This window comes from Eubalaena glacialis, chromosome 15, assembly GCF_028564815.1.
Source record: "Eubalaena glacialis isolate mEubGla1 chromosome 15, mEubGla1.1.hap2.+ XY, whole genome shotgun sequence".
Lineage (NCBI taxonomy): Eukaryota > Metazoa > Chordata > Mammalia > Artiodactyla > Balaenidae > Eubalaena > Eubalaena glacialis.
In genome coordinates this window covers 60026823-60053379 of record NC_083730.1, presented here as the reverse complement: position 1 = coordinate 60053379, position 26557 = coordinate 60026823, and the positions used below count along the sequence as shown (strand labels likewise).

The following is a 26557-nucleotide window of genomic DNA, read 5'->3' as shown; positions in this document are numbered from 1 at the left end:
TGCCTCATCGATGAATCCCTGTATTATTATGAAGTTGCCTCTAGATGCCCTTAAATATTGTATTTTGTAGCTAAGTATCTTCCCCTAGTATTTAGATCCAAATACAGATGCTAGACAATGTGTCCTAGTGGATTATTCTGCAGGGAGAGCTTGCTTGCCGCCCACTTTGTACTGGGCAGTCTCCTTTCCAGTCTCCTAACGCTGGCTTTCTGCCCATCCTCTGGCTCCTGGAAGGTACTACCTCTGCTTACAGCTGCGCGATGACATCGTGTCTGGCAGGCTGCCCTGCTCCTTTGTCACCCTTGCCACGTTGGGCTCGTACACCGTCCAGTCAGAACTGGGAGACTACGACCCAGATGAGTGTGGCAGTGACTACATCAGCGAGTTCCGCTTCGCGCCAAACCACACAAAAGAACTAGAAGACAAAGTCATCGAGCTGCACAAGAGCCACAGGTTAGCGGCAGGGACCCCGAGAGCGTCCGTTTAAGCTGTGCTCGGTGGGTGGGCATCCCCTGCGCCACCTGCTTCTCCCGGGACTGAAGTCAGTGCCTTAAGGGTGGGACTCAGCAGAGTGAGGTTCTGGACCTGGTACAGTTCTGGGTATTTACACGCCCACTCGGGACGTCCTTGTGATGTTTCTGCTAAAAGCCATTTTCCTGGTATTCTCCCCCCGCCTCCCCCAGAGTACAAATCTTTTGGTACCTCTGTGGGAACTTGCAAGGGAGCTAAGTGGAAAATATTATGGCTCCGCCAGGTTAAAAAAAAAAAAAAAAAAAACAGCATTGTAATACCTCTCATTTTTTCTTATCAGAGGAATGACGCCCGCAGAAGCAGAGATGTATTTCTTGGAAAATGCCAAAAAGCTCTCCATGTATGGGGTGGATTTACATCATGCCAAGGTATGCATTTTTTAAACTCCAGGCCTTCCATCTAATTTTATTTAACAGTGTCCAGGACCCAGTTGTCACAAACGTTTATATGCCAAGTACTGTGTATGCCCCGTTGTCATGCCCACGAGGCACTCAGAAAATACATGTTAAATTTTAAAAACTCTCTGTAAAGTTTAGATACTGTGACAAATAATCAGGGCTTTGAAATAAAGATGGTTATTTTGAAGTTCAGTTAAAATTAACCAGCCAGGCTAAGATTGCCTAGTCTATCACAGTGGTTCACTTTTCCTGGGAACAGCTCTGATCCATCTTCTGAGCTGATAAAAGCTTTGAGTCCCAGAATAGCCCTGCTCTCCATCTCATCACTATCACCTTTTTATTTTATTTATTTATTTTTTTGCCTAACTTGTCTTTTAAAGAAAGAAAAAGAGGGAAGAGATAAGATAAGAGAGCAGAGAGAACTGGAGAAGCACTATAGTTTTGGGTTTGTTTTGTTTTGAACTTTCTCAGTCACTGTGTGTAATAAAACGGATTCTCCATCCTTACATACAGCACATTAATTGTAGTGTTTGGTCAAGTTTATTTTCAGGACATTCTCTGTAATAAATAATTCTGCTACAAATAAATCCTCTCTGCCTGTCCAAAAAAAAAAAAAGAAAAGAAAAGATTGCCTAGTGGATGGGTGAATTGTTGAGGCTGTATCTTGGTTCCAGAGTCTTGCGAAGAGAGAAGTCAGGATTGGACTGGATTAAGGTTGGGAGGATGTATCAGCAGCTTTTACTCCATGTCACACTTTTTGCAGAATCTCTGTATTTTTCAACAGTGAGAGAGTGAGCCTATGGACTGTTAGTCTGTTATCTGAACAGCTGTGAATAAAAGCGCCGTGGAAGCAGAGGCAAGCTTTCCCAAAAACTTCTATCAGCAAAACATAGGAAATGGGTTAGGCTCTTAGGGGTGGATTCTGGTACTTCAGCAGCGCTGAAACGATCAGTACTTGAAGTTTGGGGGCAGCTTCTTCTGATTTGGGCTGACACGATGATGTCGCTCCTGGGTGGGGATGTGGCTTTACTTCAGGTGGGCAGAGTGGTCACGGTCACACAGTCCGGGGCTCACAAGAACATGCACGTAACAGGCTGCCAGCCGAGCGAGTGTCTTACACAGTCAAGTTTGGAGCCAAGAAATGAAGAGGGTTTCAGCCGGCTTTGTTGAGGCAAACATCTCAACAGCCCTGGGGACCCCTGGGAGGAACATCTATGATCTGTACATTCTGTTGATGCTGCATTTGGGGACCTGACAGATCGAGAGTGAGTTTGGACAAGAAAATGGTGAGGATCGAATGAACGCAGGTCGAATTGGTTGTGTCTGTGGATCATTTTGTACGTCACTCAGGGTGAGCACTTCTGAGGCCTGCAGGCCTCAACAAGAGCAAAATCTCTGAGAACTGGCTAGGGCTTACACCAGGGATGCTGGTACCGGAGAGCCAAGCTCGTTGACATTTGTGTGTAATTACAACAGCAGGTATAGCCCTGTTTACTTGCCAGTTAATTATTACACGTTTTCACTTACTTTGTGCTCGGATAACATAGCGATTTATAGTTTATGCCAGATATAACGTAGGATGAGGATTTAAAAAGAAAATAAGGACACGCACTAAGATTGTGTTTCTCTTAGAGTTTTTCCCTACGTGGCTGAAAGATAAGGAAACAAGACAAAAATGAAGGTAGCCTGGAAATTTGAGTGACTCTAAAGCTATTTTTGAGTTACATTACACACGATGACTCACTTACTGCCCAGGGGAAAATAAATAAAAGGCGAGGGCCTCCATTTAGGAGAAGGGCAACTCAGCATGTATCTGTGTTCCTATCAGGAAAAATGAAATCACTTAACATGGCTATCGCGACTGAATTAAAATAGATGGCTGCTTTGTCATTCAATAATGTGATTTGAAATTATGCCAGTTAAAAAAGAGAGAGAATTAAGGAAGTACCAATGCAGCCTGTGATAGGATTTCATGTGAATACTAAGTATAACAAATGATTTGGTTATGGACTTCATTTTCTCATGCAGACGCCCTCCATCATTTCAAGAAGGAAGTTTACTGAATTAAATTAGAGCTAATTTCCAGTTATAAGTGAGATGCTTCTCTTCTATTGATAGTATTGAAAGGCCCTGAGCTCTAGGACCTAGTTAGAAATTCTGAACTGTGATCTTGGACTCCACAGCTCTGTATGAAGAATAAATATCCATATTAGGTGAAGGTCCCTTGGTTTGGAAAACCTGTTCTAAATGCTTTGTTTTTTTCTTAGGAAGCCTGTCTCTGCTTGTTTGTCATTTAATGTCACTCTGAATAGGCTCTGTCAGAGTCATTTATTTCATATAAGATTCTGAAATGTAGTTATAAATCCATATCGGGTATCCCGTGGACCAGGAGATAATAAAGGATGGGAAAGTTGGAACAGTGATTTTAAGTTAAGAGAATAGTACCTTCGTTTATTTTAATTAGGATAGGCTGAGGCTGTCCAGGGCTTCCTTCAATGCTCCCTGCTAAAGGGAGCATTAAATATGTTTATTGATAGGGAAACACATATCTCCAAGAAAGACCACAGTTGTAGCTTTTGATACAGAAGATTTATCAAGCTACTACCTCAATGCTGTGGGCTGCGGCAGTAACCTTGATATCAAAAGTATCCTTTTTTTGGTTGCCGTGCCATGAATGAAATGGAAACGTCCATCAATTTTAAGCTCCGCTTATTCCTGCCATTTTCTTTCTTCGTTTGCCTTTTCTTCCGGCAAACAGGTAGTGGCTTAACACGTGCTAGGCAGGCGCTATGCTGACCACGTGGCCAGGTCAGCAGGATAAACAGAGGCTGCTCTCCACCAGCCTGGGTCTGGAGAAGGAAGAGGCATGGGGTTAGTGGCAGCACCGCTGGCTTGGGCTGTGCTGGCGATATTAATGCTATGGGGACCCAGAGAGGTGTGTGTGGGAGACGGCAAGGGAGGATGCATCGCAGGAGCCTCCGATATTCCCCACAAATGGACTCCACTTTCTTGTGATTCAAAGATACTAAGGAGTGATTTTAAGTAGATAATAATGGAAGAGGTTGTAAATGCGCAGAGTGCTTCCTACACTTATGTTCTTCATCACAAAGAAAGTGACTCAAGGAGCCGTTGTTCCAGCAGCCCTGCTCATGCAGACATTTCCGCTCAGGACCTGGGGGGTCGCCTGTGTGGTCCTGGGAGCAGGTCAGCTAGATCTCAGGGTCCGTCGTGCCACCACCACCCCCCCCCCCCCGCCCTACTTCCAGCATCAGGTCATAGCTCTGTAAATTGCTCTTTCAGGTTAAAGCCCTTGATAAATGGTGGCGGAGCCTTTGAATTCCCCTCAAATCTGATTATGTTGTAATATCCTGCCGTCAAGTCCTTCCACTTCTATAGAGTGATTTCGTGTCTAGTGGAGTGATACGTTTCCAAGGAAAAATATTTCATTTTAAATCAGTTAAATTGTATGTGTAACCTCACAGTTCCCAGAGAGGGACCAAAATGTTTATTTCTGATTCTGGAAATGTTCATCTTGTGCTTTGCACCGGCGGGATTTAGGAAGTCAGTCCCTCCCACCCCCGTACGGATGAGTCAGAAGCCCCCGTTTGGATTCTTTCATGTCTCCCTCCCCCCGTTTGCTGGGGCTGCAGTGACTCAAAGTGGGACAGCCCCGCCGATGACTGTGTCTCAGACCTCAGCTTCGCCTCCACGACACCCTGCTTCCAACAACCAGTGAGACACGGGGGGGTGGGGACCGCACATCACACACAGCACTGCCTTCTGTCCTTTGTTCTTACCCCACTCAAGACCACCACAGATGTTCACTTTACCCCGATTTCACCGGGACACAACATTGAGGGGGCATAGACTGCTCGTGGGGTGTCTCCTGAGCTTTATATAACATCTCTGATGACCTCTGGGACCCCTCATTGCACATCCCTAGGAGATGACCCAAAGATGGACTGTGCAAGCCGCAAAAGCAAGTTGCAAATACAGCATGATCCCACTTTTGTTTTAAAAGAAATCTATATGCATATATTAAATGCATCTATATTTATGTATGTGAGCCAAGTGGTTAAGTGAGCACCACTGGGCGGTGAGTGTGTGTTGGGGTCCTGTTGGGGAGCACGCTCGTACTTTAAAAAGACTATTTTATATTCGAATTTTACTCTGACAGTAATGGTATACAGAAAGAGAATCAAGGGCTTCCCGGGTGGCGCAGTGGTGAAGAATCCGCCTGCCAATGCAGGGGACACGGGTTCGAGCCCTGGTCTGGGAAGATCCCACGTGCCGCGGAGCAACTAAGCCCGTGCGCCACAACTACTAAGCCTGCACTCTATAGCCCGGGAGCCACAACTACTGAAGCCCGCGCGCCTAGAGCCCGTGCTCCACGACAGGCGGAGCCACCACAATGAGAAGCCCGCACACCACATCGAAGAGTAGCCCCCGCTCACCGCAACTAGAGAAAGCCCACGCGCAGCAACGAACACAACCAATAATTAAGTAAATAAATAAATAATAAAAATTAAATTAAAAAAAAGAGAATCAAGACTTTTTAAAGGAATAAACCCCAAAACACTCATCGGAAAGGATGGGGGTCTCTCTGTTAGTGTACGTATTAGTTAAAAGTCCTGCCCCTGGAAGCAGGCTGCCGATATTCAACTGGGATGGACACTTAACCTTTCTGTGCCTCAGTTTTCTTGTCTGTAAAGTGGGAATAATAATAGCAGCTATCTCAGAATTATCCTAGTGAAGATAAACAATGTATGTAAAGTGGTCAGAGCTGTGCCTAGCACTCAGTAATAAGAACTGAGGCTCTGATCGTTACTGTTACTAACACACCTTCACCTGGGTGGCCTTCTCTGTCTGCAGTGTTGACATGCTGTGTAAGTCTAAGATACCTGGGTGAACAGAGTTTACACTAACAAATCTCCACAGTGATAAATATCTTCATCAAAAGGCTATTATTTAGTGGTAATATTTTTTAAAGTGCTACAGTACTTTTCCTATTTAGGTTAGAGCTGCAGGTAGTTAATTATAGGTTCTGACCTGGAGGCTTAAATAGTGTACCCACCATAAATGGAAATAGGTGAGATGCTCATCCATCGTTTCTTGCTGCCATTTTCCAGGATTCTGAAGGAGTTGAAATCATGTTAGGAGTGTGTGCAAGTGGTTTGTTGATATATCGTGACCGACTACGCATCAACAGGTTTGCCTGGCCAAAGGTTCTAAAGATTTCGTACAAACGGAACAACTTTTACATTAAGATCCGGCCGGGAGAGGTAAGTAGACCCCAATTTGCATGTACATTGGGAAGAAAGTTACCAAAGAGCAAACAAAAATTTAAATTACCTGCTCACACGTTCTGAACATGGCAGGACATAATGAGTTATAGCTAAATGCCTAAGAGAACTTATTGTAGGTTTGTCCAATAAACGGTAATAAATAGGATATTCTCTTCTTTTTTATTGTGTTGTTCTAGTTTTTCCCCACTGCATACATTAATTGAAAGGCTTTTCTTTTTACATAGTTCAGTGGAAAATCAAGATTCATGAATAATGTTTTGTATTTTTCAAGCTGCGGTATAAAAGAAACTCTTAGTTGCTAAACCTCTTTGTGAACAAAGAATAGATTTCTTCCCATCGGTCCTGTTGTTCTGTCTCCGTGTCCCCTCTCTTGTCCTCCAAATCTGATAGTACCCTAAAGGGAATAGCTTAGAGGTAACATGCATCAAAGTATAAGAAAGATTAGAACAAGTGACACCGGGTATAAATTATGCAAGTTCTGTAGCCTAATGTATTTCTCCCCTTTGTTTTTCAATCAGAGAGGCTAATGAAAGAATCAAAATTGTTAATGAATCCTTGCTCCTTAGGCAGAAGCATCCATCCATGGTCAACTTATGTCCTCCTTAGTGGTTTGACATAATATCTAGTAAATATCTGCTGTTTTCTCATAATAGATAATAAATATGTCCAAGTTCTAATTAGTATAGTTAATATAATGGAGGCAGTGGAAGCTCTAAGACTGCAGCTCATTTAGTTTCTGAACATTTTCTGGTACAATATAGAATTATCTCCTGTCTTCAAAATTAACCTCACCACTGGTGGAAAACACAATTTAAAAATCACTGTATGGAATATAATGTACAGCATGGTGACTGTAGTTCATAACACTGTATTGTGTATTTGACGGTGCTAAGAGAGTAGATCTTAAAAGTTCTCATCATAAGAAAAACAATTTGTAACTTTGCGTGGTAATAGATATTAACTAGCCTCATTGTGGTCATTTCACAAAATATACAAACATCAAAGCATTATGTTGTACATCCGAAACTAATATAATGCTATATGTCAGTTATATCTCAGTACAAAAAAAGTTTAAAGAATAAGAGTATAAAGCAAGCAGTCGTGTTTAACATAAATAGAAAATCAAACTTGTCTATGAAGACTGAAATAATCTATGAGCTTTTCATATAAATATCTGAAATTAAAGTCATTTTTCAATATTTCCTAAAGATTGCATGTTAAACTTATAACCAAGATATGTTTGATTTATGAAACATTAAGTGAGCATCTCTATATTGCCAAGCACTGTGTTGGGCATTGAGAATAGAAAGATAAATACGACCTTGTTCCTGTCCTATAGGGAGTTTCTGTTTAGCAGAGAAGACTCACACACTTGCAATTACAGCATCACGATGCAAGTGTGATAATATTCCGTAGACGTGAAATGAGCATAGGTGTTGTGAGGGGCCAGAAGGGGAAGTTGGAGCAGTGCATCATGAGACCATAGTGAGCCATGGGAACTTTAAACCGGGATGTGACATACTCGATGGATATTTTGGGATGAAATTCAGTAACTTAGTAATGTGATGTGATAGGACCTAAACTAGGGCAGAGGCTGTGGGAATAGAATGGAAGAAGCACATTTGAGAGAGAGGTTTCAGGGGCAGAACCAGTAGGTCCTGGAGACAGGATGGGGGAAGGATCAAAAGAGGAAAGAAGAGAGTCCAGGATAATCAGAGGGTTTTGGGTTTGCATGAGCGAAGTCAATGGTGATGATATTACTAGAGAGAAAAAGGGAGAATTTCAGACAAAAAGATTGAAATTCCTTTTGGGACAGATTTTTTGGGGGGTGATCCTTGCATAGTAAGAAATATAAGATTTAAACAGTGTCATCAGCTGTATAATACATTTTATTCAAAGCCTTAGGCCTGGAAGAAATTACCAAGAACAAGGAAGTTAGAGGGGAAAAAACCCTAAAACAAAAACTCTGGATAATACCACTTTTTGAGGGAGGGGTAGGCAGAAAAGGACCAGAGGCAGATGAGGAAAAACAGCCAGAGAAGAGAAGAAGGGCCAGAAACAGTCATGGATGATAAATAAGGAAGATGAGATTCAGGGAACCTGGTTCACCAGCAGTGCCAGACGGGGCAGAGGAGGCGCTCGGATGAGAACTAAGGAAAGTGCGTTGAACTTGACAACCAGGTCTTGTCGCGGCAGTAAGAGTTCAGGAAAGAGTTAAGAGCCCCCGGCGGGTAACAGCAAGGTGAGGAGTGAAGTAGCAGCGGCTTCCCTTCCTGACACTTAGCAGTGATTCTGGTTCCGCAGAAACACGCTCAGAGAAAGTCGTTTCTCCACCCTTTTTTACAACCATATTCATAGGCTGAGAAGAATGAGTGAGAAGGAATTACTGGTGGCACGAAGGCTCTGAAGCGGTTGGAAGAAGTGGATACAGAGCACAGAGCACAGAGACAGATAGAGATAAACGTTCAAAAAGTGCTGGGATCTCTCTCATCCTTGTGCTGAGCAGGACAGAGCAGTAAGGGAATCTTCCCGGCTTCCCGCTTCTTCTGGGAAGAGCTAGCTGACTCTGCTGTAAAACCCCTGGCCTTAGCATGGCGTGTCGTCCATGTGAGATGCAAGATGAATAAATGGAGGATGGTTTAGTCAAGGTCCCTTCCTCTGGCTTGTCGGTTGACTGGGTCCATTGGACGGTGGTGAGTTTCATGACCGTCCCTGGACAGGAACGTCAGAGAGAGGGAGAAAATGGGGAAGGCAACTGCATTTAGAGCCACCGGTGATATATTTCCCCTTCTCCTCCTGGCCAGTCCCACTCAATGAACAAGAAACAGAGGTCCAGAATAGCTAACGTTCACATACCTCGCACAGGACCCCTCCCCTTGGTTCGTTACCACATAAATTACTTTTGCTATCGATTATACCAGGAGTCTGGGGGGTTTGAGCTCTTTTGGGAAACCTTTTACTGTTTAAGATGATTGCCCTCTGGTGGCCTGATGTATCCTGTCTTCAGAAAATAAAAAAAATTTATTGAGAATCTGCCATAGTAATATTAAAATATCTTACTCAGGAAGTTAGCTATCTCACCCTGAAAAAGCAAATGGCTGATGTAGTATCATCTGAACTCTACATGCTGAAGAATATGAAAATGTGTTCTCCCAATCCCTGAGCTTATACAGTCGGCCGGCCCTCCTTATCCCAGGGTTCTACATCTGTGGATGCAACCAACTATGGATTGAAAATATTCGGGAAAAAAAATTCTAGAGAGTACCAAAAAGCAAAACTTGAATTTGCTGCATGCAGGCAACTATTTCCGTAGCATTCACATTGTATTTCAACTATTTACCTAGCATTTACATTGTGTTAGGCATTATAAGTAATCTAGAGATGATTTAAAGTATATGGGAGGGTTGCATAAGTTATATGCATATATAGTATGCTATTTTATGTAAGGGATTTGAGCATTCACAGATTTTGGTATCCACAGGGATCCTGGAACCAATCCCCTTTGGATACCGAGGGACGACTGTGTATAATATTGAGAGATGTTAGCATTTAACATGATAATCCATATTAGAATGCACAAATAAAATCAGCAGTATCTGATACCAAGTCATCAAATACCTAGGATATGTGCATATTTCCAGACCAGATACAAGGAGAAAATGTCATCCTGAGAATGCTGTAGACTGTAAACATTTTATTCATTTCTGTGCGTTCCAGCTGAAGTCGTGATGTCAGAGAGAAACTATGAAGATTAGGCTTAGAAATCAGATCAGGACAAATTGGTCTCTGGAAGGAATACAAATATTGTTTTTTTGCATTTAGTTTTCATAAGATTCATCCTTGTACATGAAACATTTACTACATGCATAATGTGGTTGTCTGTACCTGCAGCATTTTAAGGAGATAGATATGAGATTTTTTTTTTTTTAATGAGTGAATGTGTATAGCATGAAATCTGTGTATAGCAATTGATTTAGGGAGTAAAGAAAAAATATGTGGGTGGTATTTTGACTTTGTATATTATTTGCTTTCATGTTATTTATGATTCCAAACTTCACTCTCCTCTTCAATATGTCTTTTAAATTTAGTTTGAACAATTTGAAAGCACCATCGGGTTTAAGCTGCCCAACCATAGAGCGGCCAAGCGTTTATGGAAAGTGTGTGTAGAACACCATACATTTTTCAGGTGGGTAGAGGTCACTTTGGTTTTTCCTAAGGAAGAATTAGAATGATTGGAATCACCTACACTGAAAAAAGGTTGTTGGAAAGAAGAATGTGACCACAAGATCCCTTTCTATTCCTTCAAGTTTGTTGCTGCCAGATTTCTTGATAAATCCTAAAAGAACTTCTGACTAAATTTGAAGGATTTTCCTGCATTTGTCGGATACTTATCTGTCTCATCTCCCCTTCATTATCTTTAGTGGTTTTTCATTATTTTTCTAGAACATCCACTTCAGGTGCCCAATCCATTCCTTACTCTTTCAGTAGCTTTTCAATACCATGCACCCCTTTGCCCACATACAGTAAATACTAAAGCCCTCAGACTTGTGTCTACAAAGTAGTAAATTATCACTGTTCTTCACTAACATCACCTACTTCATTGCTCTCTGGGTTTGTAGAACCACAGACTCTCCAGTTCCATAGGATGTTCAAATTCATCTAGTCCAACTCCACCCCTGTTTTGCTTCTAGCCTCTCTACAACATCCCTAGTTGATACACACTGTGTGAAGTGATTTTTTTTTCCTTATAAAATCAGGTTCACTGAATGGCAGGTTGGGGGTTCAACCTTGAGTACACAAAGCACTTTACCTTTCAGAACAGAGTAATAAGTTAGCATTCTTAGTATGTGGCTTAATAGTCTTGCTGATGTTTTTCCTTTAATATCTCCAGACTGTTGTTACCAGAAGCACCTCCAAAGAAGTTCCTTACCTTGGGTTCCAAGTTTCGTTACAGTGGCAGGACACAAGCCCAAACCAGGAGAGCTAGTGCATTGATAGACCGCCCAGCCCCTTACTTCGAACGTTCGTCCAGCAAACGTTATACCATGTCTCGCAGCTTGGATGGAGGTAGGCACCGCTCCCCTTAATGACCGCTAGTGGCTACCGAGCCGCGTGAAACCATCGTGAGCCTTTGATGGACATAGGTGCTCTGGGATAGCATGAAAGGAAGAGCACTTGTTGGTCTTCGGCTTGAGTGGCGAATTTTAACCAACCCCCCAAAAAAGGTGCCTGTGTGAGTCTAATGTCTGTTCTTGGTGGGTTTATATAAAATCACACAGAAGAATGGTACTTGGGGAATGAAGTAGCTTTCATAAGCTGGCACCCTGAATTTGGAGAAGGATGCTCTCATTCTAAATAAATATGGTAATCACATACTTATAAGTAATTTGTTTCTCTTTTCAGTAGATGGTAAATGATTATCAGGTTTGTTTTAGATGATGTGTTTCCGAAAGAAAACTGTGCATTAGATTTATCTCTGTTTCTTTAAAAATGTTATGAATAAAACGTGACTTGTATCAGTCAGTGAATAATAGCTGATAGAAAGGATGACATTCAAATAACAGAGCAAAGGGCTCTAAGGAGATTGTCCTGGTTAATATTAATTACTACACCAGATGGGCTGGGAAAGCGTTGCTGTGTAAATATTCTCTACCGTTAAGTCAGATGTGTGAGTACCACAGGGAGAGAGTCACTGAATCACTTAAGTAACATTTTTAAGGCATAATAATGAGTTTTTAGCAGGCTTTTGTTTTGTGGAGCAGTTTTCTATGGCTATCCAGAGTTACATGCAGATGTGCTTTCTGCTCCAAGACGTGGCAGCTGTAGGAAAGTCGGAACCTCTGTATCCGTAGATGTGAAACCCACAGACACCGAGGGCCAACTGTATTCATTGTACTACGTACACCATTTTGTGTGAGGGACTTGAGCATCCGTGGATTTTGGTTATCCACAGGGGTTCCAGAACCATTCCCCCCAGACACCAGGGGATGACTGTGGCCAGACCTCTGCCTCCTAATCCAGAGCACCTTGGGGGTGAGATGTTTTATAGGAGACTTATCCTGGGCACATAAAAAGAGAAGTTTCTAGCATGTGTATACGATTTTAATAATAAGCAAAAGCATAAATAGAAACAAATAAAAGTTACAGGTGCCTGGTATCACCTCTCTCCTGACCTTTTTTGCTGCCCACTCACCATGGAGTCTCAGTTCTTCCTTCCATTTCGCCAAACCCCGATGTGGCTTGTGGGGCAGCAAACTCCCTGGATCCCCTGACTTAAAAGACTTTACTCTCCCAAAGGGATACTTAGAGGAAGTAAAAATTGTGTTATAGTGCCGTATCGTTATTATAAATTATATTAGTGAAGTGGGAAGAATGCTCACCTAGCGTAGATAAGTTCAGACCGATGTCCATACCGTCTGTCTGTACAGCGGTGAGTGGATGATGTACTGTCTGCAGGTCCCAGCTTTAGTCGTCATCTGTAAGGTGGGATCAAGGCCTCCTCTGACAGGTTGTTGCGAAGAGTGAATAAGACGTAGGTGAAAGCAGTCTTGTTACAGATGTAGTCATTAATGATCTCAGTAGGTATATTGATAATCATTCTTTAGGCTTTTGTGAGCTGGCCTAGGAAGTCAGTCTTACCATTCTCTACCTTCTATAACAATGTCCCGTTTTTAGAATCTCTGAGAGCCAAACTTTTGGGAAAAACTGTTTATTAGGACCGTTTTGAGTCAGATTAAGATACTGAAAAATTCACATTGACAATGACACTTTCTTTTGGCGGTGCCTCATCTCCTCTTCCTGGAAGAGTCTGTGTAAACTAGTGTGTGTTCTCTAAGTCAGTGTTGGAGGAACTTGTGTAGAATCACAGCTTTTTCCCCTGAATGTCATCCACTCTGTCCTGCGATGTGAACCCAAGGGGACACATTTGTTGTGAATGTTGTTTTCCTTGTGACCTTCTGTGTGATAATGATTGCTGAGAAGACAATTGTGAAATCAATGTACTAATTCCATGCTGTCTCTCTCTCTCTGCCCAAAAGTGATGTTAGTATGTGTTGTCTCTCACTCTTTGGGGTCCTGCCAATTCTCGTATGTTTTCTGTGCTGCTGCTTGGGGGGCCATGGCTGCATGTTGGAATAGAAACTGCTTTTTGCAAGGTTGCATCTTCTGTTAGAACAGCCTAACAAGCCTTTTAGGAAACTGTGTCTCATATGAGCTTTTTCATCATCAGTAAGAGATGTAAAATATCTTAGTGAAGGTATTTTAGTAAAATGGTTTACTATTCAAAGGATTTCAGAGTTTTTTCTTACATTTATGTTTTAAACTTCCTAAAATATGAAAGCAGATTAAATTTTGCCTATGATTTGAAAAGCAGCCTTGCTAAATTTCAGTAAATTTTATGGTACCTAAAACCTAAAAGAATGAGTACCAAATTTCAAAAATCTAACTAAATTAAGCATCTCTTTCACTAAGACATTTTAGCTGGGACGAAAGGCTGGGTGTTACATCTCTTATGTTTGCGTGCTTTGCACTTGCATGAATTTCATTAGCAACGTTTGTCTTGTTTTCCCAAAATACTAGAGATGAATGAATGTATGCATATCGTGGTAGTCTTTTTAAAGCACAGTAGAAATTAAAACATTTCTGCACTTCAGTTGAACAGAGTTGCCATCTGAATTCTATAATCTCTGCCCAGATGGTTACTTTTCATAATTACTTATGTAGCTTTTATATTGTAGAAGTGATAGACTTTCCAAGCACTAATAGTAGTAGTAATAGTAATAATAATAAAAAAGCATTTCAGTGCTCCTTAATGAGGGGCACTTCCAAAGCTCTGTTTAAAGTCAAGTGCACTAGGGCAGTTGTCTGTCTGCTGTTAGTTGTGGAACTTGCCCCAAGTGTCTGGTGCTGGTGCCCCGCCAGTTACTCTGTGGGTAACAGCCTCGGTGGCCACCCAGCCCCCCATCCTTCCACTCACCTCCACCCTCACACACGTCCTCACCAGAGAGCCTGAGAGTGGATGGAAATTATTCTGGTGGCTTTGAGAGATGAGCATTGAAATCACGCTTAAACGCAGTTATGGGTGACATAGAAAGATGAATCTGTGGCGTTGCTTAGATGAGAGTACCTGCAGGGCTGACCTGTCTTTTGAAGAGAAACCTGGTATTTTATGGGGGTATTTTTTCTGTAATGGGAGCAATCGGTGGCGTCCGTCTGTCTTCTGACTTAACTATTTTGGTCTTTATTTCTCCAATTGTATTTGCTTTTAGCATCAGTGAATGAAAACCATGAAATATACATGAAGGATTCTGTGTCTGCTGCAGAGGTTGGTACTGGCCAGTACATAACAACAAAGGGCATCTCTCAGACCAACTTGATCACCACTGTGACTCCGGAGAAAAAGGCAGAGGAGGAGCGGGACGAGGAAGAGGACAGACGGCAAAAGGCCGAGGAAGCCACACCAGTTGCTGCCGTACGGCCCGAGGGAAAGGTACATCTCCCCGCTGTCTCCCCGACCTGTGCACTCTCTAAAGAACTCCTGAATGAGACTGAGGACGTAAGCCAGGAATGTGAAAAAGACTTAGGCTAATTCATATCTCAGCATTAGTCACCTTCATGTTGTCAATTTTTAAATTAGTATGTCCTCTGTCAACACTTTTCCTCTGCAAAAGCCCTTTCTAACTTTCAGGAAATTCTTATTGAACAACTCAGGTGCTACGTGAGACTTTCAACAGCTGTCCTGTCTGTAGATCTTAAAAATACGTTTGGTAGTGAATTACACTTTTCTGTTTGGGCTCACAATTCAGAACTGTCACTAAAGCTGTTTTCTTTGTTTCTGGCCCCATCCTCCTACCCAGGGCTGTGTATTTGTCTAGATGCACAGTAATTGCTTTGCCCTTCTTCTGACTGCAGGTAGCTGAGTGACCACAGCCTGCATACTTATACACTGTTTCCACTGTTTCTCTCTCTCAGTCTTATCATCTTAACCTAATCATCAAAGTAGCCAGTGGATGTGTTTTGGAAAAAGGATATTAACGCCGAAGGTTGCAAGGGAAGACGGAGGGCGAACTTGTCAGTAATTTCTCCAGGGTGTTTTATTCATTGAACTTGGTCACTTCATTTCATCCAAAAGTCAATTTATTTTTAAATATTATGTTTATTTCTGGAGGTCCATCACTATAAAGCAACTTTTCAGGAAAATGAAAGTCAAAAAACATGTAGACAACCTGCTTCTGGTTCGGGGTTTTGTATGTCGCAGAGCAGCTCCCTAAAAGTCAAAGAACACACCGGGAGGTTTATACATAATAATAATGGGAAAACAAGAGTGGGTCTTGGAATGTACAGAGTACAGAGTGAAAGGAAACAGCAGAATAAAAATGCCGTATAACTTAGAGGTTATGCTAAAACTTAGGTAAATTTGATTCAAAAGTGCTCTTTCGCACATGGACTCTTCAAATGCAGGGTACAGGGCAGAGAATCAGCTGGGACTCTGTAGAAAAATGCTCCTTTGGATAAGAATTTAACAGTGACCTCTAAATGGGCAGATTGGCAAACGTATCATCGTTCTGTTTATGTTAGACTATCCCAGTGACCCAATCCATCATCCTTTTTTAGGGTAAGATTATTTATTTGCCAAACACAAAAATAAAAACAGGATAGGACATAGTGGAAGGATATTTGGATCACTTTTGCTGTTAAAATGTGCTTTGTTCTGAATTTTGTTTTTACACTCTTTTCAGTTAAGGCGGGTTCTAACTAGGTCACGATCAGAAGATGATATACTTGAAAAGCCAATGTGTCCCATGATTTCTGGAAGTCGCCCAGGCCAACACTCCATTCTGAGGGATGTGTAAATATGATTAAGTGCCCCATAAAAGTAAATGACTTGTCGTTTGCTCCAAAAACGATCCAGTCCCACTTTGTTTGCTTTTGAAAGATCAGCGATTTGTTTACATGAGATGGAGCCGTAAGCCAGCATCACTTGGTGCCATTTATGCCATGCGAGACTAGAAAGACCAAGAAGGCTGTGCTCTTAGAGTCGGAGCCTCTGAGAAGCCAGCACTGTGACCCTGATGCCTTCTGAGAGGCCGTGGCCGAGGCCTTGTGCTGAAGGAGCTGAAGGGCGTCTACATCTCCCCCACTGCAAAGCTGTCTTTAAAAACCACTCTAGGGCTTCCCGGGTGGCGCAGTGGTTAAGAATCTGCCTGCCAGTGCAGGGGACGCAGGTTCAAGCCCTGGTCCGGGAAGATCCCACATGCCGCGGAGCAGCTAAGCCCGTGCGCTACATCTACTGAGCCTGCACTCTAGAGCCCATGAGCCACAACTACTGAGCCCACGTGCCTGGAGCCTGTGCTCTGCAACAAGAGAAGCCACCGCAATGAGAAGCCCGCGCACCGCAACTAGAGAAAGCCTGGCGTAACAACGAAGACCCAACACAGCCAAAAAATAAATAAATAAAATTAAGTAAAAAAAAAAAAAAAGCCGCTGTAAAAACCACTTAATCAGCAACATAGAAGATTAAGCCGTCATTTCATTCTTCTCTATCTTCAAAAAAGTAACGTAGAGGGCGCTCTTTTTTTTTTTTTTTTAATGACATAGCTCTTTTAAAATTTTTATTTATTTATTTATTTATTTTTGGCTGTGTTGGGTCTTTGTTTCTGTGTGAGGGCTTTCTCTAATTGTGGCAAGCGGGGGCCACTCTTCATCGCGGTGTGCGGGCCTCTCACTATCGCGGCCTCTCCCATTGCGGAGCACAGGCTCCAGACGCGCAGGCTCAGTAATTGTGGCTCATGGGCCCAGCTGCTCCGCGGCATATGGGATCTTCCCAGACCAGGGCTCGAACCCGTGTCCCCTGCATTGGCAGGCAGATTCTCAACCACTGCGCCACCAGAGAAGCCCGAGGGCGCTCATTTTTTAACCAAGATGAAAATGTATTACTGAAAATAGTTCTTAAGCGACTGGTCCCTAGATTCCTTTGAGAGGAGGTGTGTTTCCCCACTAACAATCACCCCAGGTGACGGGGCAGCCTCCACGGGCAGAAGGCAGCTTGTAACTTGTACATTATCCTCAGCTCAGTGAGATTTGTGCAGGGTCTTGTTTAAGACACAGCGTTTAACGTCAGATGTGAGTATTAGGAAAAGACATACTTGTCTGATACCGAAAAAGAGACAGTTCTACATTCTACTAGATCCATGATATAATTTTATTTGTGCATTTTCTTACCCTCTGTCTCTATATTTACCAAGTCAGGGTTGGATAACCGTCACAAAGCAGGCCAGATAATGTCCATGCTCTCAGGACACTAGGCAGAAACACGCATGTGGGTACACACACAGACACACACACACACACACACAGACACACACACACACGAGCAGAAGTTCAGTCATCTTCAGGCTCCAGGTGACCTTGTCTTGAACTCGGCTATAGCAGCTTCCACGCTGGCCCTGGGTCCTGTTTGGCATTTGCTTGCCTCTCCCACCCCTCTCGCTCAGCATCCCTCCACCACCTGCAGAGAAAGCTGGCTGTGGTCACGGAGACTGCGGGGACCAGGAAGGGTGTAAAGAACCTTACTTGCCCTGCAGAAGCCTGCATGCCCCTCCCCAGGAGCACTTTTGTGGGGATGCCTGCCTTGAGCGTCCCCTTAAGGACTCAAACCAGGCAGCTTAAGCCTACTGCTCCTCTAAGAGAAACCGGAAGGTGGGGAAATTGTATCTTTCTATTACTTATGGACCACAAGTAATACAAAGGAAATGCTGATAAACCACATCACAAGAAAACACGTTCTTTTTTGCTGGTTAGCTTGTTTGAAACCACTTCTTTAAGCTCCCCCGTGTAGATTATGGGTAACGGAGCCAAAATAGGAGTTTTCAAAAGAGCCTCGGTGCTTTATGGGGAGGTAAGGTAGGTGTTCACTGTGGAATTCCCTAATTGGAGCTGCTTACGGGTAGGAGTGGGGTCAGAAACTTCTTGATTTGGAAACCCACCTGCTTTGGCTGTAACTGACTAACCAAGGAAAAGTAATGCTAGAGATTTTGTTTTTAATAATCAAAAATTGGATTCATTGTCATTTTAATCCAACTGAACCCTAGTAACAGATCTGGTAGCTGGAGATTAGGAGAAGTTATTGAAAGTCTTGGTTTTAAGTTATCAGAGAGTTGCATTTGCTCTCAGCATCCTAAAAATTTCTAGAGTTGTTGGTCTAAACAGAAGTTTTGGATCACATGAAACGTAGTCATTGAGATACCCACGGATATCTTCAGTTCTGATTTTTTTTTCAAGCCCACCCTATGTTTGACTTGAGGGTCTAATGGGAAAACGATGGCCATTCGTGGCAGCGTTGGCATGCAGCTTGAATACTTTAAAATTCACAAACAACTCTAGTGCTGAAATTCTTGTTTGACGATTTTTTCTCGGTACCCATAAGAAAATTAACTAATTGCAGTTTTCTTTTTGTCCTTTTGCACCTCTGTTCGCTGCTTTCTGTCTCTCTCGCTGTCTCTCTCACATCAGTCACCCGGGCTTGGCACTGACTCATGTCCCCCCTCCCCCCCATCAGCCCCCTCTCCCCCTGCATCTCCCACAGGGCTCCGCAGGAGGTGTAAGGAGAACGGGCACCCCCCGCCGGGGGTCGAGCCGGCCAGAGACCCCGGGCACCTGCACGGGGAGCCCGCCTCGGACTCTGACGGCCGAGGGAAGCCATGCCTGGGGAACCACGATGTGACTTTTAGCCACAAACAGCAGCCGGGCCGAGGGACCACCCTGTTTTCCTTCTCCTTGCAGCTCCCCGAGTCCTTTCCCTCTCTTCTGGATGACGATGGCTACCTGTCTTTCCCCAACCTTTCCGAGAGCAACCTCCTGCCCCAGAGCTTGCAGCATTACCTCCCCATCCGCTCACCCTCTCTGGTGCCCTGCGTCCTCTTCATCTTCTTCTTCCTGCTCTCCGCCTCCTTCTCAGTGCCATACGCCCTCACTCTCTCCTTCCCTCTGGCTCTGTGCCTCTGCTGCCTGGAGCCCAAGGCGGCCTCCTTGAGTGCCTCACTAGACAATGACCTGAGTGACAGTTCAGAGGAAGAGGTGTGTACCTCGGCATAGAACACACGTCCCTGTCGTGCTCGGGGCCGCGGTCCGAAACAGTCTCAGACGGCTGCTGCGATAGTGGTTCTACTTTCAGAGCCTCATTTATCGTCTGTGCCAATCTGTGCAGAGGTTTTGTGTGCAGGGGGTGCGACCCGGCCCCGGGGTTAGGCACAACACCATGTGGATGCAGCAGGCTGAGCCCGGCCCGGAGCCGCGCTGCCACCCACTGACTCCAGTGGGTGGGGAAGGACTCAGCCGTGAGCCAATTGTAAATAAATAACCCGTTAGCTACGTAAGAACTCAGGGTCGAGTTAAAGGCTCTGTTCGGTTCTCATTCAATAAAGGAAATGACACAGAAGACAGATGAGTAACTTTCAACTAGATTGGCGGCAAGTTACCAAAATGTACCCTGATGTAATGATGCACAGTGGTGATACGCACCAGGTAAAGGATGCTCAGGGTGCGGCGGGAGAGAGCACCGCCATCGAGGTGCATCATCACCCTCGGGGCAGCTCTCCAAGACTGTAAAAGCCTCCCTCTCCTCCCTGGAGATTCTGAAATGCCCCCGCTGCTCTTTGATTGTCATTGCCAGACCGTCATTGTTACTCCATGAGGGGAGCCCGATCCCGTGGGTGTGTTGGGTCAGAAAGAAGGGCTTGAGCAGTTTAAAACGCTCAGTGACATTGGTCATTGGCAGGGCCAGAAACGGGACCAGAAAGAGCGGCAGTTGCAAACAGCAGTTTCCAAACACAATCAGGAAAGACTCCTGTTAGGTTTCTATACGCTGTAAAAATGGGCTGAAATTTCATGCGCACGAGCAATGCCAAGGCATGTGTTGGGTGGCACCCATTCTCTCAGTTCCAGCGTGAGGCTGGGGAAGTTGGATGGGCCTCTGCGGCTAGCGACCAGGAAAGGACTTGAGCCTTCAGCCTCCATCCGTGAAAGCAGGCTGCCTGTCAGTCCCCAGTCCCTCATCCGAGCCATTGGGGGAGGTAACGTCCTAGCCGGTAGTGTTTCCTCTTAATTGCTCCCCTTTCCCTCCACTCCGCTGCCGCCGTGTGAACAGCCCAGCGGTTTCCCTTTGTGCAGCCTTTAAATAGAACGCAGGGAAAAAGAACAGAAGTGCCAGCAGGCCCCTGGCTGAAACCCACCCTCCTGCCTACGCCTGCCCCCCCGCTCCTCCAGCAATTCTGGAGGGTTTTGTGTCAGGAGCCAAACCCAATACACCTAGCATTAAAAAAGAAAATCACAAAGTCAAAGCAACACTAAAAAAGGAAAGTCTATTCAGTTCTGTGCTCAGCTAGAAATGGTAATCCGAGCTGCACCTGTGAGTAGATAGCATTGTGAGGTACGTATCTATATTTAGTGGTATTATGACTGTTTCTTTGCAGCAGCAGGAAAAAAGTGGGAATGGTCTCCAAGATGTTCTCAAGAAAAGTTTAGGCTTTTCAATTTGATACTGCCTAAGAGCCCTTTGCAAGGTTCTTGGATCCTCTGCGACTTAGCTCCAAATCTATCTATGTGTAACTATTTTCGTACGTGGAAAATATTTTAAGAGAAAAACCACTCTAAATCCTAGGTTTGAATATCACTGTTTCTCATAGTAGCAACATAATCAAATAACGTAGGTCCAAACCTACAGTCATTACGCACGCAATATTATCTACAAAAACTGTTTATAATATTAGCTGGTTTCCAACCTGCACATCTTTGTTCCTTCAGCAATGGAGCTAGTCATCAAGCTAACAGAAGGCGAAAAGATTGCCATTTTATGTTTTCCTGCATTTTAAATAACTGAACTTTTATGTAGCAAACCACACAGATCTTGTGCCTAATCCAGGGTGTACATCTTGTTGTAATCAGTGCATGAAAATTAACGTTCAACTTGGGCATGTCTGCATTACATCAGCAAAACAAATCACAGCAGTTACTCCTCGCAAGCTGGAGGCCGCGTGCCTGGTGCTTCGCACACGTGAACCCTCCCCTGAGACCGTGAACCAGCTCCGGCTGAGGCGGCCTTCCAAGTCCTCCCCTCCAGCCTCGGTCACTCATGACGGCTCTCTTGCCACATGACTTTGTATTTGGCCATCTGTTCAATGTCGTCTCAACCCCAAGTGTTAAGAGCTGTGAGCTCTGGTTCAAGCTGAGCTAGAGAACTCAGATGTAGGTCATTCAGGTAAAAAAAAAAAAAAAAAAAAAAAACACTCGCCATTTGTTGACACGGCCTGTTTTATTCCCTGGGCCTCAAGTGTTTTGGCAGCTAAACCGGGTGACTTTGTAACATACGGTTCAGCTCTGTCACTTTGGTTTTGCAAAATCACTAATGACTCTGATTCTTTTTAAATATTTTATCATCACAGCTTACATCTGTCACGTGTGGTAGTGGCTTAATTAGTCCCAGCCCTTCTCAAGAGCGAAACCCAGTGCAGAGAGCTGTAATCATTTCCAACTACAGAGCTGTTGGCTATTTTTTTTTTTCATTTGTCCTTCTAGAATTTTGGTCAAATAAGGAGGCGCCGAATGCTAAATCATCTACATCTATCCAGAGACATAAGGTGAATTTAGCTCACCGTAATCATGTGCCAACTTGTGAAGAATTTTTTGATAATACCAAAAAAGGAGATGGATGAAATCTGGAGGAAAAGATTGATCACCTGATTTAACATTTTAAATGGTGTAAACACATTATATGATAGTCCATGGCATGCCATACATTTTGCAGTTTTGCTTAGACATAGGATATTATATAAATAAAAGTTGCTATAAAAGCTACTTTATTCAGCCTTTATTACTTCAGTCATTAACTGTTTATTGATCAGGCACTATGTTTGTTGAATGACTCACTGACTAGGTGCTGAGTAGGAGGTTGAGGGAGTTTAGATGCAGCCTAAGCTGCTATTTATTTGTGTATAGCTAGGAAAAATAATAGCAATAATTAGGAAATACTGTGTTGATATCAATATTTATGATTTTTATAGGCATTTTTAGCTGTGTCAGGCATTGCATAAAGACTTAGTATCCGTTACCTGATACAGTTAGGGCTATGATTTTCCCCATTTTCCAAGAAGGAAATTGGGATTAAAATACGAAACCTGCCCCCTGTGCCATAGAGTTAAATAAATAGCAAGGATTTGAGCTGATATCAGTCTGTCCTGAGACCCCCTCACTCTTAACCATGGCGGTAATTCCACTGCCAAGATGCCTGGAAAGCTGCTGAAGTGAATTCTAAAGCCATAAGGGAAATAATCAAAGTAGGAGGAGAAATACTTTCAACAACTTTCGAAGCCTTTGACACAACTAGTTGGCACGCTGAGCCCAAGTCATTCTTACTTGTTCTTGAAAGCCTAAGATTTCCTCGGGTTATCCCATACCCTTGAACAGGGACCTGCTTCTCTTCCTAAATCAAACTGGCCTTGCCCTAGACTGTCAGTTGGCGAAGCCATGCTAATGCCCTAGCAGTGATCACCCTGATAAGAAAATTAATAGCCACCCCCCTCCAGGTGTTGCCAAGGTGGTCGGGTCATGAAAGCACTCAGCATGCTTTCTTTACCAACCTACTGAAAAGGATTTCCCTCTTAGGCACGGGAGCAGATTGCCAGGATGGAGACCTCAGGTGCACACGCCAAGCATGAGTTCCAACTCCATTTCTTTTAGGAACATAGAAAATGAAAGTTTGGGAGAGGGCCAAGAAGTCAACCCAGCCAGAGTCATGTAGACATAAAGAGCACTGTCCCAGCCCTCCCGCTGATAATCCATGGTCTTTGCAGTGAGAGATTATTTTAAGAGGCAGATTCACAACCTTAGAGCCCCCAGTTTGGATTTTTGTTGACAAATTAGTAATCGCACAACTTTGCTCGAGAGACTTTTAATAATGACTAGTTTGAGAGTTGAGAAGGGAAAGTCAGTTAATATTATATAGGACGTTGAGATGTCCCAAGTTCAATGGCTGTGGCTCGTCTCTCCTCCAGAAAAAAAAAAGAGTTTTTGTTTTAAATCATAAACCACTATAAAAACAGATTAAAAGTCAGTCTTGAAATTACTATTGTAATTCTCCCTTGAAAACCTAGGCTCTGTCAAATGCTGTGCTTTGTTTTATTTGTGTCCAAGTAGATGTCTCTCTCTCTCCTTCTCTCCTTATTTTTCATTACTACTATTATTATTTGCTTCATTTGAATGTTTATTTTGGAACGAGATATTTAATTACATACTTCTGTATACCTCTTTCTATTGGCGGGTGGGGCGAAATAAACAACGTATAGTCTTAAAAATATCTAGTTAGCAATCCTACTTGAGAATTGAGTTACATTTTTCATATGTAAAACATGCCTGTGAGCCACTGGCATGTGCTTTTTATAATTAAAAGGTAATGCAGACAGCCTGATGGTCTTAGATGGATGCAAATTACCAAAATGGTATAAATGAGGGGCTGAAAGTCCAGTGACTGTTAATAGTAGCTTTTTATTTAAATTGACATGTTAAGTTACTTTTCAAATGTGACCTATTCCTAGAATTTTTTTAAAAATATATAAACAGCAATTTTATTTGCATTAAACATTTTTAGGAGCTCTTTCTCGGGGTTTCAGTTAAAAATGGGGGAAAGAATGACATGGCAGCAGACATGTCAGCTTGGCTAATACACGTCCTGTGGTTACGCAGGCCGTGTGCCTCTGGTCTTCCTCTGAGTGTCTCTGCTGATGGAACCTAGCTCTGGCCTTTCTTTTGGTTTTGTTGGAACCTGCATTCTTGTGGGAAGGTAGTGCGATACAGATCACAGAAAAAGGGACTGAACTGTAGGACCCGGGCATGCCCGCTTGACCGGATGGTTTGTTTTCTCTTCCTGCCTTTCTCCTGGAACCTGATCACCTCTGTGATCCACAGACCGACAGTGAGCGCACGGACACCGCGGCTGATGGGGAAACCACCGCCACTGAGGTTGGTACAGTCACTGTGGGTGCCGCCCGTTGCCTAACAGAAATGCTCTGCAGGCTGGAACTTTGCATATTGCCTTTTAGAGTGGAGAGAAATTCTACTTTTAATAGTCGGAGTTAAATATATTCTACTGCCTAGACCAGCGGTTCTCAAACTCTGGCCTGCATCAGAGTCATCTGGAGGGTCCCATCCTCCTGTTTCTCATTCAGAAGACGGTCTGGGGTAGGACTGGAGAATTTGCATTTCTAACAAGTTCCCAGGTGACAGTGACCCTATCCATTTCAGGGTCACATTTTGAGAATCCTTGGCTAAATTGGTAATACTTTTTAAAAAATTTTTATTGGAGTAGAGTTGATTTACAATGTTGTGTTAGTTTCAGGTGTACAGCAAAGTGAATCAGTTATACATACACATATATCCACTCTTTTTTAGACTCTTTTCCCATATAGGTTATTACAGAGTATTGAGTAGAGTTCCCTGTGCTGTACAGTAGGTCCTTATTAGTTATCTATTTTATATGCAGTAGTGTGTATATTTTTTTAAAAATGTATTCCCTTATCCCAGATGTTTACGCATGATAGCCATAATTGGGGGTGGGTGGTACAATTTATGTAATTAGCTTATTGACTAGATACAGATATACTTTAAAATCCCAAATGGTCAAAATGCTTGTTAAAATTATAATACTTCTCTTAACTCATTTTTCATAGCCTGGATGTAGTCTGGGTCACTCAAAAGAAATGAATTTTCCAAGGAAAAGAAAATTAACAAATTACTGTCAGTACTTTATTGGAAAAAAAAATTATCACATTGACCAGTGATACTATGCTCTTATTTATCCTTTGTTAATTCTTTAGGGTTCATTAAATATGTGTATGGCTTACGTTGTTTTTTAAATCTTCTCTACCAGTAACTAATTAAAATCTCTGTAAAAACAATATTTATCTATAGTAATGGAAGTCAAGGTGTTCATTTCCTGAAGTGCTAACAGAATTTATTTTTTACTTTGTGATAGTGTTTAACATTAGATTGTTTTTTACATTATCCAATCATAACAATATTTTCTAGTTGGGTATTTAGGAAGAACTAAAAATGTTATAGGTAGTATCTATACATCACTTCATTGAAAATATGTTCAGAAGAACATTTCAAAATGGAGTTTAATTATTTCTTCCTTTGGAAATGCCAGAGTTCAGTTCAAAGTTTGGAAATCATCATTTTTTAATTTAGAGATAATACTGTAAAACTATCATCCTGGTTCTTTTAAGCAATCAAATATAAACTGATTACAAGGTAATCATTTTCTACACCAAATATAACAATTACATCTTAATTTTGTGAGAATTAGTTATATGTAGCTACTGATACATTCAGTAAATTTCATTGTAATCCTAAGGTATGCTGTAAATGAAAAATATTTTAATACTACTACTTTAAATTTCTCTTAATTCGTCCCAGCCTCTCCTCCCCTCCCCCTCCCTGTGTCCACAAGTCCATTCTCTACGTCTCTATTCCTGCCCTGCCACTAGGTTCATCAGTACCATTTTTCTAGATTCCATCTATATGCGTTAATATACGGTATTTGTTTGAGGGAGTAGCATTGACATATATACACTACCGTGTGTAAAATAGATAGCTAATGGGAAGCTGCTACATAGCACAGGGGGATCAGCTTTGTGCTCTGTGACGACCTAGAGGGATGGGATGGGGCGGGGGGGGAGAGGGAGGCTCAAGAGGGAGGGGATATAGGTATACATATAGCTGATTCACTTTGTTGTACAGCAGAAACTAACACAGCATTGTAAAGCAATTATACTCCAATAAAGATGTTAAAAAAAAATGACTCAGCTATGAGAAAAAAAAATACTATAAATTTCTCTAGCAGTTTTAAACTTTGTTATACAACATTTGAAGCATGCAAACGAAGACGTATAACATAGGTAGGTTATGAAGGTTAAAAATAAAATGAAGAGCTATGAACCCACCACCTCTGTAGGATCAGCATGCCTCCAGCCCTCTAACGCTTCTTATAAATGCTTCCCCTTCTCTTTTTTCCAGAGCCAGTGTAACAGCAGTGCAGGGTGGGGCATGCAGGTTAGATAGTCTGGTCCCCATTGAGACCCAGACAAAGTGATCCATTTGCTGAAGGCCATGTGCTCTGGCATCACCCACTTGTCACCCATAATTTCACTCTGGACCGTGTCTTATAGTTGATTTTTGTAGTTGATGGTAGTCTATTTAATTTCCTCACTTACCCCATCCATATCAGCCCTCTCCTCTCCCAAATTTGTTTTTAAGTAGGTGGGTTCAAGAAAT

The 26557-nt window shown here is 42.8% G+C and overlaps 1 protein-coding gene across 4 annotated transcripts in view; it reads left to right on the top strand.

Moving 5' to 3' along the window:
- EPB41L3 (erythrocyte membrane protein band 4.1 like 3) overlaps window positions 1-26557 on the top strand; it is a 140015-nt gene that overhangs the window by 97718 nt on the left and 15740 nt on the right. For all 4 annotated transcript variants that reach the window (XM_061169861.1, XM_061169860.1, XM_061169858.1 and 1 more), the window contains exons 7-13: window positions 235-453; window positions 812-899; window positions 6059-6211; window positions 10324-10421; window positions 11127-11302; window positions 14503-14723; window positions 24191-24244. In XM_061169861.1, coding sequence (XP_061025844.1) covers window positions 235-453; window positions 812-899; window positions 6059-6211; window positions 10324-10421; window positions 11127-11302; window positions 14503-14723; window positions 24191-24244 — 1009 coding nt within the window. The remainder of the gene's footprint in view (window positions 1-234; window positions 454-811; window positions 900-6058; window positions 6212-10323; window positions 10422-11126; window positions 11303-14502; window positions 14724-24190; window positions 24245-26557) is intronic.